Here is a 15,000-nt window from a genome sequence, read left to right as displayed (position 1 = left end):
TTCAACATGCGTAACCATCAAAAATGTCAAATTTAACATTCGCTGAATTTATGGAGACGTATCAAGCTAGTTGGGGGTGAGAAGATATTGCAATTCTCATGACAATCATCTGTCTGGCCATTCAGATTCTCATCTAAGTGAAGACAAATTTATGATCTTCAATTATTCTACTTTTATTCTTTTCTCCCCTGTTTTGTTACAGACTCTGACTTTTTGTATTGAGCATATTCTAGTCAACACTCCCATTATATTATCATAATTTGGACCTCAAAGCGTATTAAAATATGAGAAATCATACTGGTTGGCAAGCCTGGATTTGCGATAAGTTGGGACCGTCTATATATATATATATATATATATATATATATATATAATATATATATATATATATATATATATATATATATATATATCGATATCGATATCATGAAATAAAAATTTTCTGACTAAAAATATAAATGTGGTGTCGTACTGTAAACAAACCAACAAACAAAAATAAATAAAACCCCAAAACAAAACAATTTTTTTTGAAATGATGGCTAGAAAACACGCCCTTCAAACATCGATGGATTAAAATGACTGTCACCTTGTCAAAAACTCTCAAACTTGGGACTTCCTTCTGGACAAAAGTTTTAAAACTTGTGTTTTTTTTTTTTTCGCGCGCGCGCGCACAAGAGAGAGAGAGAGAGAGAGAGAGAGAGAGAGAGAGAGAGAGAGAGAGAGAGAGAGAGAGAGAGAGAGAGAGAGAGAGAGAGAGAGAGAGAAATTCACGTGCAGCCCGTTTGCCTACGGTATGTGAGCAATGCGCACCTGTTGGAATGACTGAATTGAATGCCTGGGTAGGCGTGGACGTCGTGGTAACAATACACGGGAGATAACTCTAGGGGAGTGTCATACCCCAGCAGCCATTCCACTCACAACGACCTTCGTGCAAGTCGGGTCGTGTATCCAATGACAATGGCATTGGCGCCATTTTCATAATCTCACTCCAAACAGGCAAACCTAAAAAGACATTCCGTCCGTCCTTCACAAAACTAATCTACCCACCAACCTCCCCAACCCCGCAACTAACGTTCTTTTGCGATGCAGGTGTGAGCATGCCCCCCCCCCCCCCCCCCCCTTTACCCCTCCACTAGAGTGTATCATAACAAGACTTTTCTACTCGCGTCCTGTGTCGTGGATTTCCAGTCTATCCAACCTTTACAGGCTGGGTTCGTCTTTACTCTTACCCGACACCATTGACTCCACAATAGATAGAATGCGCTTGGCCAAGGAGTTCACAACATTGCCATCCGGAAGTATAACGGACCAACACACAAACTCTGTGTAACCATGAACTTTTATAGTCTGGTTAATACAGTTTAGTGAGAACAACTCACAAACGCGGGTGGCAAAAACAATAACAAAGGCATGAGTGACGTCATCTGCATACTATCTATAGAGCAATAGAACGACGCGACACGGGCTCGTACCCTATCATTGTCACTACTACTTTCTTGGTCTGTCATACTAAAAAAAAAAAAAAAAAAAAAAAAAAAAAAAAATCAACAACAAAAAAAGTATTCAAAGTCCCAGGTTTGAGAGGCTTTGACAAGAGCAGGATCATTTTAATCGATCGATATTTGAAGGATGAGATAAGCTTTCTTACCAAAACTTTAAATATTATGTGTCTTTGAGAACGGCACCAGGAGAGCGACGAGCGGGACCCAAATGAAAAAGCGCCAGTCGTTTAAGATCTGGCCAGTGAAGGCTCGTGTGCATATATGATCAGCCCGATATCACGCCTGACATACTACATCACTCACATCTGCTCTACTATCTTATACACTGACTAAACAACATATTTTAATAAAAAGGCCAAATCAAGACGAACATAAGATTTTCTTGATCTTTTAATCTTTTTTATTTATTTATTTATTGGGGGGGGGGGGGGGGCAGTGCACGAGAGAGAGAGAGAGCTGGACTTCCATTGTAACACTTCTTCAAAAAACAAAATTAAAACAAGCAACAAACGAAAAGAAACAAAACAATTAAAACACAAACACAAAACAAACAAAACCCCATCCTTCCTGAGTCAAAAGGTTTTTCAACGCGCGCATTTTGACCACAAGATACAAAATACAGTAGAACACTATATTATATTTAGTCCATCGGCGCTCTCACTCTCAGGCTCGGGGAGCTGACTACACGACACGACTAACTGACAATCTAACAACGCCGGACAGCTCAGGAATGTGCAACTCTATAACGTCGCAACAAAGAAATTCTTTTCTTTTTGAAAATAGCCAGGGGGAGAAAAGGTAGGAGTTTTTTAAAAGCACAAGGTTGAGCTCGATCCACTAACTTTCCAAACCAACAAAACGCACGGGGGTGACGAGTAGGCAGGGGCAAGACGGTGGAAAGGTGAGGAGAGTGGCGAGCGACAAGAGGGTGAGGGGGGGGGGGGGGGGGGGATTCAAGAAAGGCCAAAACAAAATAAAAAAGACGAACTATAACTAACCTGTACCGTAATACCTCCCCCCCTCCCTCCTCCCCACCCCCTCTCCCATCACCCAAACATCATAAAAAGTACAGGCTATAAAAATTATTATCCTTGAATAAAGAAAGCAGTAACTCCACTTCTCAAGTTTTCTTTATACGCTACTGCCTATTTACGGTAGCGACGGCCAGAGAGAGAGTAGCCACTCGCACTCGCCTACGCCTCTCGGACTGTCACAGAAAATCTACTACAGTACACCGGTACGCCTGGGGGCGATGCGGACAGGCGAAGAGAAAGAGAAATACATTATTTTTAAAAAGCTTTGCGAGATGAAATAAATCGTAGCCATCGTTAACTAATAGCCTGACACTGGACTTGAAGTTTGACGTCATTATTTAAGTTTTGTGCAGGGGCTAGTGAGTTGTCGTTAATGTGGTTCTCAAGAAAACAAGTGATCCCATTGGTTGAACTATTGAATACAACTCACTATTTGTTTTCTTTTGTGGCCAAAGACAAGTCTCTCGACGAAATTTGTTGGTCAGTGTCAGGCTATAGATAGAATGCGCTTGGCCAAGGAGTTCACAACATTGCCATCCAGAAGTAAAACGGACCAACACACAAACTCTGTGTAACCATGAACATTTATAGTCTGGTTAATACAGTTTAGTGAGAACAACTCATAAACGCGGATGGCAAAAACAATAACAAAGGCCTGAGTGACGTCATCTGCATACTATCTATAAGTTTACGATGGCTTCGAATAAATACGGATGATATCCTATTATCTCATTAAAAAAAAAACAAAAACAAACAAAACAAAACAAAAGCAAAATAAAAATATGCGGACAGGGATGTGCTCAAGATTCAGCACAGACAAAAAGATTCCGTGACCCGGATAGTCCGAAAGGACCAATTGTTTTGTTTTGTTTATTATGTGAGCTGCATTTAACCCGAGGATCAAATTTCTGACTTAAAATACAACTGTGAACATTGAGTCAATTATAGAATTAAGATTTTGGTCTAACAGATCTGAAAACGACATACAAAATTATCGGGATGGTCAATAAACAGACTGTGTGAGTTTATAGCTGCTAACTAGTATGGAGCTTGGCTCCGGCTACTCGGGCTAGGACGTGATGGTCGAAAGAAGATGATGCGTGAGTGCTGTGACAACAGTAACGGTAGAAAACGGTAAGGGCTGCCTGAAGCCGATGATCGTAAAATACTAACGAAAGAGTGAAAATGGAAAGGCTTCGTATGGGAACAAAACAGACAATGGACGTTTCGGGTACAAACCCTTCGTCAGCACAACAATACACAAATAAACGTGGAAAAAAATAAAATATAATGAAAAATAACTTGCATCGTCTGTACTCAATGGTGGTTGCAGTATCATATACTGATACTGCAACCACCATTGAGTGAAAAATAGTAGTCGCTATCTCATCTCATGTAGTTCCATATCTGAAGCAGACGTCGGAGGTCATCTTCCGCCAAGCTGATCTATCTCTTGCCAATTCTATTAAAGCAGCGCCACCTTTCTCAGCTTCATCTGTCCAAGTTCTTATCCCTTTCAAATACGTTATTCTTTGTCTTCCTCTTATTCTTTTTCCATTCATCTTTCCAGTCAAGGCGAGTATTTCCAAACCAGGGTGGCGGATAATGTGTCCTAAAAATTCCATTTGGCGTTTGATGATTTTTGTTATCAGTGATCTTTTTCTGTTTGCCATTTCTAAAATTTCTTCATTTCTTTTCCTTTCCATCCATGACACCCTCATCATTCTTCTGTAAAACCACATTTCCACTGCCTCCAGTCTTTTAACCATGGTCTTGTTTATGGTCCAGCTCTCACAACCATATAGCAGCACAGACAGTACATAGCAATCCAGGACTTTGATTTTTGTTTTCATGCTAATATTCCTGTTTTTCATAATTGTATGCAGCTGGTTGAATGCATTCTTCGCCATACCTATTCTTTTCTTTATTTCACAATCTGATTTTCCATTGGATGTTACATTGAAGCCTAAATATTTGAAACCTTCAACTTGTTGTATTGTTTGTCCTCTGCTTGTTATTACACAGGCTGGTGGGTTATTATTTTTAGATACCGTCATACATTCTGTTTTAGATATATTCAGTTCCAGTCCCATATTTTCACTACTCCTGACTACAACATCCAGTAATTCTTGTAGTTCATGTTCAGATTCTGCCAGTAGAACCGTATCATCTGCATACCTCAGATTTGTTACATTCTTTCCTCCAATACACACCCCCTTCTTATGTTCGATATCTCTTAATATCATTTCACTATAGAGGTTGAATAAATCTGGAGACAAAACACACCCCTGCCTAACTCCTCTTCTAATAGGTGTAAAACTGCTTAGTTCGTTGTCAACACGCATTGCTGCTTCTTGTTCCCAGTACAAATTCCGTAATATTCTTAAATCTTTACCATCAATGTCCAAGGATGATAGAATTTTGAATAGTTTTTCGTGTTGTACTTTATCAAAGGCTTTTGAATAGTCGATGAAACACATATACAGATCTTTATTAGTCGCTATAGTTAACTTAAAGAACCAACAATCTTCCCTCACGATAATTAGATAACACTTCAAAACCCTTTAAATGATTATGTCGTAGGTTGGTATCAACTTTCCTTTTGAATACGTTTTAATAACTTAAAGATACTCATTAAGTTCTGAAATAGGCTTCAACAGATGACGTCACTTCCCCCCGTAATGACGCAAGGTAACTGGCTCTAAACTATCGGAACAATGGCGGACGCCCTTATGAAATACTTCTCCGACGAGCAAAAAAGTGTATCCAGAGGAGAAAAACATAAATCTAATCATGTTTTGAATTTTATACATTCTGGGCACATGACATATTCATGAAAAAGTTCTAGCCAGCATGAAGAATAAAAAGTACCGATTTTCTTTGTTCAGTACCAAGCTGCTCGTTGCTGGACGACGTGACATCAGACTATTGAATCCTATTGGAGCCAAAATTCCGTAAGTCTACGAATTTTTCCTAGTACTGGGCAGACCTGCCAGAGGGTAAATGGTTGGAGCATAGACTGAGGCGTGGAGTCGCCATTTAAAATGTGAGGGCATTATCATGTATGAGATGATACTGTGTGAGGGCTACTACCAAGAGTGGAGGGTGTGTGTGGGTTGGTTGGTTGGTTGGTGAGATAAGTTATTAAAGTAGAAAGCCCTTATAGGGACACGAGAAATGAACAGCAATGCACACATCGATAAGACACGTTGAAATCTGGGGCGGTGGTGGCGGTGGTGGAGGTGGTTACGGTGGCGGCGGTGGAGGTGGTGGTGGTGGAGGTGGTGGTGCGGTGGCGGTGGTGGAGGTGGTGGTGGCGGTTGAGGAGATTGGGTTGAACCAGAAGAGGACAGCAATAAGAAAATGTGACCCATCGCCTACAAACGGTATTATGTCGGGGTAAATCAGATGTCATAATACAAGGATTTAAAAGTTATTTTGATCATAATCGTGACATTTTAGTCTTTGTCAGTTCCAGCGATAATAGTTATTCTCTTAAACAAAACATAAAAAGTCATAACCATTCAAAGCTCATATTTTAAAATATAAATTCCATTTTTAGCAAGCAACGCAAGCACTCCAACATTTCACAACAATATACCGTCTTATATAGTATCACAAATATACAGAAGGGGAGGGGTAGGGGGGATCCCCCGATAGCTCAATCGGTAATAAGGCACTCGCTTCACACGTAAAGGGACCGAGATCGATCGTGGGTGAAATCGAGATTCCCCCCCCCCCCCCCGCGCCCCTCCCCTTGACAACCAAGCAGTGATTGGGTGGAAAGTACTTTGAGACAGACTAGTGCCCTGCCCAAAGGGTAGCAAGCATTTGTTACCTAGTAAAGAGCCGTTTCTGATGGCAAGTAATTGCTATAGTCCGTTTCACGCTATAGAAACCAGGATAAACTCCGGCTCTAATGGCTCTGAATGACTTCATATATATATAAAAGGGAAAAAAGGGGGGGGGGGGGGGGCATTGAGTTTCGGATTACAGGGTGGATGTGTTGTGCGTTTGGAGTAGATCAGTGGAGAATTGGAAGACAAATTCTGACGAATTAAAAAAAAAGAACAGGTAAAAAAAAAAAATTAAATTTATTTGGACGGACTGAAAATCTTGTCATAGCTATAAATTAATGGGGACCAAATTAGTTTTAGAAAGATCGTTTTGCTTCGCCAGTAAAACAGTTCGGAAGATCGAGTACGGTGAACGACGGAACGGTGAGTTTTATTTGCCACTCGCTGTGACAACAACAGGTAGCAGTGGCGGTCTGGTCTAGATATAATAATATAATGTTTGAGAAGGGGGTGGGTGGGTGGGGGGGGGGGGGGATGTAGGGTCCTTCAAAGGGAAATGAAAGGATTTGTGAGACCTGAGAAGCCAAGAAAGGAACGCAGTGCACACGTAGGATGACTGCATGAGGGAGAAGATAAGAAAGAAACGTAAAAGAGTTGAAATAAGGGGGCGGGGGGGGGGGGGGGGGGGGGGGTGACGGGAGATTGAGTTGAGCTCGAAGCGGATGGTAGATCGCGAAGGGGGTAGGGGTTGGAGAATTGAGCATGAGAAGTAGGGTGGGGAAGGGGGTGGGGGGGGGTGTGAGGGAATTGAGAGTAAGAAGTGGGAGGGGGAAGGGGTTAAAGTGGTTGGTGAACTAAAGATAAGATTACAGGTGAGTGACTGGTGTGTATGAGTGTGCAGAGTCTGCCAGGGGGAGAGGGGGGCGGGGGGAGGTGGTGGTATGTCACAGCAAGTAAGGGCAGGTAAAGATAAAGAAAAAGAGGAAGAGAAAAAAAAAAAGATATAAAATAAAATGACTTGGACGGTTGGCTATTCTGTGACGATAATAACGTGAAGGGAATGTGTATGACGCGGGGACAGATAAGAGTTGAGATAGTGAGTTAATGTAGGGTTATACTATACAACTATCAATATGTGTGTGAAGATAGACAAGAAGGATCTCTCCCTCTCTCTCTCTCTCTCTCTCTCTCTCTCTCTCTCACACACACACACACACTATGATTTAAAAATATATTTAGTTGATGTGCGAAGTAGTTCGCATCTTGGTCCAGGCAATGAATGAGAAAGACCTCGGAGAAGTCCAAGTCCCATGTTTGAGAGTTTTTGCCGAGATGGGGGTCATCGATCGATGTCTTAAAGGAATAAATAGTTTTGTGACCAAATGTTTAAATACGCATCTTTCCAGAGAATATTTTTTTTATTTTTCTTGTTTCTTCTCCGCTTCCTCCTGCTCTTCCACCACCGCCCCAGCACACACAAAATGAAAGTAACCTTCTATAATACTAGACCCGCATACTTCTACGAATAATTCGAACTAGGCTCCTGCTCCAGAGCAAAATAAGTGACTCAGATTCAATACATCATGTCGAAAATGATAATGTGACACTAAAGCACATCGTACAGGTACATAAAATGAATCAATAACTTATCGTCTTGTATAAATTCAAATAATGGCAGGATCCGAACACCAACCTTGAGTGTGATATGGCTTCTGAGTAACCATACTGGACATTTCCTTCACACAGTCTTAATCCCTTGTAATCGCTACGCCTCTCTTTTATGTCCAGGTTTACACCATCCTACTTTGATGCGTTTTGATGATGAATTCTCACAATAATACAAGTCTCAAATCTCGAAGCATCCTTCCTCAAACGTTTCTTATGTCTTAAGTGAACATCAGTCTCAATAATTGGTCCATTTTCATTTCGTTTTTCGACCTCAGGTAGGCTACTTATCTAGAACTAGAAGTCAGGCAAAAGAAAAAAAAATTAAAAGTTAAACAACAAAAACAAAACAATAGTTCGGCTACATCAACAAATTAAAAACAAATAAAAAACACCCTCACCCTAACCCCTACCCCAAATGGAAAAAAAAGAATGAAAAATAACAAAAATGAACTCCTATTGTCATCCGCCCTGTTTCCAGTGTTTCAATAAACTTTGTGATTGAAATCTTACGACCCTGGGTTTAACTTCAGGGTTAAAGCTGGTTATTATTCGGGTCATCTCTCTAAAGAGCTTCAAACTATTAACACGCGTCTTGACCAAACAGTCTATTCTCCTTAAAACTTAACCCCATCACAAATATTTAGCAGATTGCTATACTGGAAACCCAGTTTCAAAACAAAACAAAACAGGAATTAAAAATAAATATTTATATCCTATAACTAAGAACCTGACAAACTTCAAAAAGACACAATGATAAATAAGACCATCGAATAACACTCCACTGTCCACAGAAAACGAAATTCTTACATCCAAACTCAAACAATAGACATAATATTGGAAGTTTGTAAAACTTTACTTTCACTTCAGCAGTTCAAAAAGTGGCTCACAAACACCGAAATGCACCATCCACTTGTTGACGTGAACGTGCGGGAAGAAGTAAGACGGACGGACGGTTGACATCAAATCAGAATGAACCGAATGAATGAGTGAGACGAGAAAACGAGAGCGACGGGGCGACACCCCCTTTACACAAACAAACGCATGCACACGCACGCACGCACGAACGAACGAACACACTCAAACACAACGTACACGCACACACATCATATGCATAGCACACCTGAGCGTGAAATAAATGGTGACCAGTGAGGTGACCAGTTAGTTGACCAGTGTCCATCCATCCATCCATCCAAGATTGTGTATGTTGTAACATAATACACACTGACGAGTGTTATGTTTATTGTATAAATATATTATATGTAAAGGATACACAATGACAACAACGACGACGACCACAAGACAACAACAACACACACACACACACTAACACACACACACATTCACACACATACACACACACACACACGCACGTACACAGGTAAGAAGACAGATGACCAACGTATGATAATAATCATAATAATAATATAGTCTATAATAGTATGTCACATTATGTTGAATATTATTCCATACATACTCCCCACAGTTGCCCTAGCCTGGCCCTCGCCTTCAGCTCTTGACTCTTGAGCTAACGGAGTCCTGCACGATAAAAACACGACAAGTCCCCACTCCCCCCTTCCCTCACTCCCATTATTTTCTTTTACTTATCTACCGCATTAACTTTCCTCAAACTTCACGAAACCGACGTGACTTGTATAATATGCTGCTCCTACTCCTACCTGTCGTGCGTGCACAAACACACACACACACACACACACATATATATATACACACATACACACACTCACACACACACACAACCAACACACTAACACTTGAAATCTTTTCGTACCTGAGTGGTATTCCTGTCACCCTCGCCCGCTTGACAACTCAATATTGTCCTAAACGAAGTCACGTCACTCACTCAAACAAGAAAAAAAAAAAGTTAACCAGTTAATTATTAACTGCCGGACTCTGGAAAAATTCGTATTTAAAAATTTGGTCAGACAACTCGTCCTTCAGATATCGATCTATTTAAATGACGTTAGTGGTGACAAAAACTCTCAAACCTGGGACTTTAAGAAAGACTTTGCGAAGTTCCAGGTTTGAGAGTTTTTGCCAACTTGAGAGTCATCCAAATCGATCGATATTTGAAGAAGGACGAGTTTTCAGGCCACATTTTTTAAAACGTGTCCCCCCCCCCCCCCCCCCCCCCATAGTATTAGGGCAGCGAAGTGGTTAAAAATCAGGCCCTGCAATATTCAAAGAGACGCAATACCCGATTATTTTTCTTCTTCTTCATTTTGTCCAGGGTAGCGTGACTCAGTAGTATGGTCCACACCCGGTAACCAAAAGATACCAGGTTCGAGCCTATGAAGGCCACGCTCAATCCCAGGGCTGCGTTGCTCTGACTGCTGTGATCCAGAATAGCGCACTCGGTTCCCTAGAAAATCGCAACATTTCTTTGTCGTCTTCGATGAGGTGAAATAACTTTAAAATCAATATTACTGACCAGTACAATTTTTTGTACATGTTCCCACTGGACTCACTGGATATAATATAATTAATATAATATAATATAATATAATATAATATAATATAATATAATATAATATAATATAATATATATAATAATATAATATAGATAGAATGAAGATGACGTCACTCAAGTCTTTGTTATTGTTCTGTCATCCACGTTTATGAGTAATTCTCACTTAACTGTATTTATCCAGACTATAAAAGCTCATGGTTACACAGAGCTTTGTGTGTTGGTAGGTTATACTTCCGGATGGCAATGTTGTGAGCTTCTTAGCCAAGCGCACACTATCTATAATATAATATAGATAGAATGCGCTTGGCCAAGGAGTTCACAACATTGCCATCCGGAAGTATAACGAACCAACACACAAACTGTGTAACCATGAACTTTTATAGTCTGGTTAATACAGTTTAGTGAAAACAACTCACAAACGCGGATGGCAAAAACAATAACAAAGGCCTGAGTGACGTCATCTGCATACTATCTATCGTGGCTGAGTTTAATCACTCTACATAAAACAGGTTGCAGGCGGTTCGTTTCACATGAAAAGCATGACCCGATTTCCCATTTGGGTACACAACAGAAACTTCTCAGTTGTTCATCACAACATCATGGACCGATAGAGAAGAATGATATATAATATATAGAATTAGGAAGCACTTGAATGTTTTGTTTATTGTATGAATCAATACAACGCGATCAATTTATTCTATGTGTTTAGGTAAAATACTCACAACAGCCGGATATATCGTGCCGACACACACAATTGTGTGTAACATTAAATATTTATAGTCTGATTGATATAATTTATTTAGTGATAACTAGTCATTAAAATGACCGTCTTAAAATAATAACAAAGAGCTCAGTGACGTCAATTTCGTTCCATCTATATTAGTCGGTTTTAACAAAGAATAATAGCAATCAGAAGATGTGACAATCCTGATAACATCAACTCAAATAACTAGGTGTGTAAAACGCTGAAAGTTGGCAGCAGGGCTGTGACCTTTCACCTGTTGATGGTATCGCTCTCACTTCATAAATGCCTCTATAACACACACACACACACACACACACACGCACACAAACACATACATACACACACACACACACACACAGAGAGAGAGAGAGAGAGAGAGAGAGAGAGAGAGAGAGAGAGAGAGAGAGAGAGAGAGAGTTTGTGGAGTCTTCCATAGGTAAATGGATAAGAGACACCAAAGAGAACAACGACAGTGTCATCATCATCATCAGCATACATGACATGATTAGAAAGCAGATCGCAGACTGAGACTGCCAAATTTCACCAGTTCAACCGCCGTACTCTGGAAGGACGCGGGTTAACCTTTAATTTAGCCTGGGAATTCGTCCTTTAGATAGTATGAACTTGGCTAAGAAGCTCACAATATTGCCATCCGGAAGTATAACGGACCAACACACGAAACAATGTGTAACCATGAACGTTTATAGTCTGGTTAATACAGTTTAAAAACGCGGATGGCAATAAGCAATAACAAAAACCTGAGTGACGTCAACTTCGTTCTATCTATAATCGAGTGAGAACTTGGTGTCAATATCGTTCCTTCTTAGTTGGGTCACATTGCAACATGTGCTCAAAGTGACCTACATAGTGAAACGTGTGACGTCGATTTCATTCTATCTATACAAATAGACCGATTTAAATGACCCTCATCCTTGGCAAAAACAACCCAAAACAAACCTGTCAAACCTGGAACTCGGCGAAGTCTTCGTTGAATTCCCAGGTTTGAGAGTTTTCTGCAAATCGGTCCAGTAATAAAGTCTATATTCAGATGCGCGTAAATGAATCTGGCAACCCCTCTCCACTTGAAAACATTAAAAACATGGAATGAGTTTCGACCCGGAAAAAAACCCCACAAAGTTAAAAGGAGACTTAGTGAAATAGATGAGAGAGAGAGAGAGAGAGAGAGAGAGAGAGAGAGAGAGAGAGAGAAAAGAGATACAGAGCGAGAGAGATAGAGAGAGAGAAGAGAGACAGACAGCGAGAGAGAGAGAGAGAGAGAGAGAGAGAGGGAAAGGAGAGAGAGAGAGGGGAAGAGAGGGGGAGAGAAGAGAGAGAGAGGAGAAGAAGAGAGAGGAAGAGAGAGATAGATAGAGGAGAGAGATGAAGAGAGAGAAGAACGAGAGAGACACACGCAGAAGAGAGAGAGAAGAAGAGAGAGAGAGAGAGGGAGAGATTCCATACCGATAATAGAATGCATACCAATGTACAATTAAACTGTGTGTCCACTGAATACAGTCTTCTTTGAAGTCTCGGGTTTGAGATGAGGGTCGTTCTAATCGATCCATATTTGAAGGATGAGTTTTCTGGCCCAAATTTTCTAATGCATCTATCTTTTTCAGAGCTTGACAAGTCGTGCGTGTTGCTGGATTCAAACATTGAATTCATCTCACGGCCCCAAAGGCTTGACGATTTCAATCCAGGACCAGGTAAAACTGCCGAGCTACCAACTTCATAGTCAGTACTGCCGTACTCTGGAAAAACCCATATTTGAAAATTTGGCCAGAAAACGCGTCCTTCAAATATCGATCGATTTAAATAACCCGCATCTTGGCAAAAACTCTAAAATCTGGGACTTCGCGAAGGGTTTGTACCCGAAACGTCCATTGTCTGTTTTGTTCCCAAACGAAGCCTCTCCATTTTCACTCTTTCGTTAGTATTTTCAGGATCACCGGCTTCAGGCAGCCCCATACCGTTTTCAACGTACTTAATATGTTAAAAATTAAAAAAAAAAAAAATAGTTGGCAGCCCTGAAAATAGCCTCCCTTACTTCAGGCCTGGCGGGCAAAGCAAGCAGCATGTTCGGTATTTACCTGGCGACAATCGGGGGGGGGGGGGGGGGGGGGGGGGGGGGGGGGGGGGGGGGGCAATCTTGACTCAGCTAAATCTCCTACCAAGTGAGTGTGTGAGTAAATGGGCTTTTTTAAACAACACCCCCCACCCCCCCCCCCCCCCCCCATTCTCTCTCTCTCTCTCTCTTCTCTCCTCTCCTCTCTCTCTCTCTCTCTCTCTCCTCTTCTCTCTCTCTCTCTGTGCGCCCCCACCCCCCTTTTTTTACCACCACCAAACTTAGTCCACCACAAAAAAAAAAAACGACTCCCATCTCACCCCTCATTGAATATGTAAATTGTACGAAATGTGCGCGCATTCCGGAAATTCTTAGCGTTGGAGGCTTGATTCAATAGGAAGTTTCCCCGCAGCAAGGGGACGGGGGACGGGGACGGATGACGAGTAGGGAGTTTGGGTATTGAGCCAGTGGCTCATTCTTCCGTATGTTGGCAATATTATACTTTTCTATCATTATCATCATCATCATCATTATTATTATTATTATTATTATTACGCCATGTCCCGTCCTACATGTTAAGCGTTGCTGTTGTCTCGGGGCCCCTGTAAAGCGCTTTGGGCACGTTGAGTGGATATTGCTCTATAATAATATAGATAAATGCTCTAATTTTACTATGTGTGTGTTGTGTGTGTGGTGTTTTTGTGTGTGTGTGGTGTGTGGGTTTGTGCCCGTGTGTGCATCGTGTGTGAGTGTGTGTTTTACGTGTGAGTGTGTGTGTGGTGTGTGGTGTGTGGTGGTGTGTGTTTGAAACACAGAGGACTGTCATGCAAAATGCACACGTTAATTCGATCGCGACAAAATGCTTTTCACGTACTTGTATATAAGTATGTATGTGTTCACGGGGGTATAATATTCACGCATAGAGAAGATTTGTTGATTTTGTAGCCTATTTACCCTAGAGTGAAGCAAGAGGCAAGGGTGAAAGATGTGAAAGGCACACACATCATCAAGCCTCGTCTCGTGATTGCTAAAGTCTCCGTTACGCATGAATGACCTCCACGATGACAGAGAATATTAACAATAATATTACATTTACGTGGGTTGTATTATTCAGAAACTCGCTATTTTTGTATTGAGAAATGCAGCGATGTGTAAATCAAGAGGATAATAATAATAATAAATAATAATAATAATAATAATAAAAATAATAATAATAATAATAATAATAATAATAATAATAACGGGTTTAAAATTAAAATGACGATTACAACGACGACAATGATGATGATGATGACGACGGCAATGATGATGAAAGATGATGATGGATGATGATGATGATGGTGCAGTGTGTAGCTTTTATACGGCTGCAAATAGTTCTTATCTTAGAATTATGCTCATCGTCATCATTATCATTAACATCGTCATCATAACAGGACGGGGGTGGGGGGGGGGGGGGGGGGGCGAGAAGGGTGAGGCTAGGAGGGGGGGGGGGGGGTAGAAGACGAGGAGGAGAAGAAGAAGGAAAAGGAAAAAAAAAGGGTTGGCCCCAACTTGTTACAAATCATCAAAGACCTGAGTATCAACGTACAACATCTTTCTTCAAAACCATCGCTTCGCCAATCGTTAGCAGATTGACCCCCATCCCCTCCCCCCCCCCCCCCCCCCCCTTTCCCTGTCGGGACGAATAATTGGGTGGGTTTT

The 15,000-nt window shown here is 41.1% G+C and overlaps 1 protein-coding gene across 3 annotated transcripts in view; it reads right to left on the bottom strand.

The window, feature by feature from the left end:
- The window catches only part of LOC144958391 (uncharacterized), a 102,010-nt gene that overhangs the window by 45,719 nt on the left and 41,291 nt on the right, over window positions 1-15,000 (bottom strand). Inside the window, exons 1-2 of one of the 3 annotated variants that reach the window (XM_078890385.1) lie at window positions 8,858-8,972; window positions 8,027-8,295 (exon numbers count right to left, since the gene is read on the bottom strand). The exons of 1 other annotated variant lie outside the window; for it this stretch is intronic. In XM_078890385.1, the coding sequence (XP_078746511.1) occupies window positions 8,027-8,066 (40 nt within the window). In that variant the 5' untranslated portion in view covers window positions 8,067-8,295; window positions 8,858-8,972. Of the gene's footprint in view, window positions 1-8,026; window positions 8,296-8,857; window positions 8,973-15,000 lie in introns of those variants that run through there. One more of the 3 variants, XM_078890386.1, reaches the window with a different exon arrangement.

The sequence above is a fragment of the Berghia stephanieae genome, chromosome 12, assembly GCF_034508935.2.
Source record: "Berghia stephanieae isolate SIO BIC M18660-M18661 chromosome 12, UCSD_Bste_1.3, whole genome shotgun sequence".
Lineage (NCBI taxonomy): Eukaryota > Metazoa > Mollusca > Gastropoda > Nudibranchia > Aeolidiidae > Berghia > Berghia stephanieae.
Note: the sequence above shows the minus strand (reverse complement) of the source record. Positions and strands in the feature narration are given on the sequence as shown.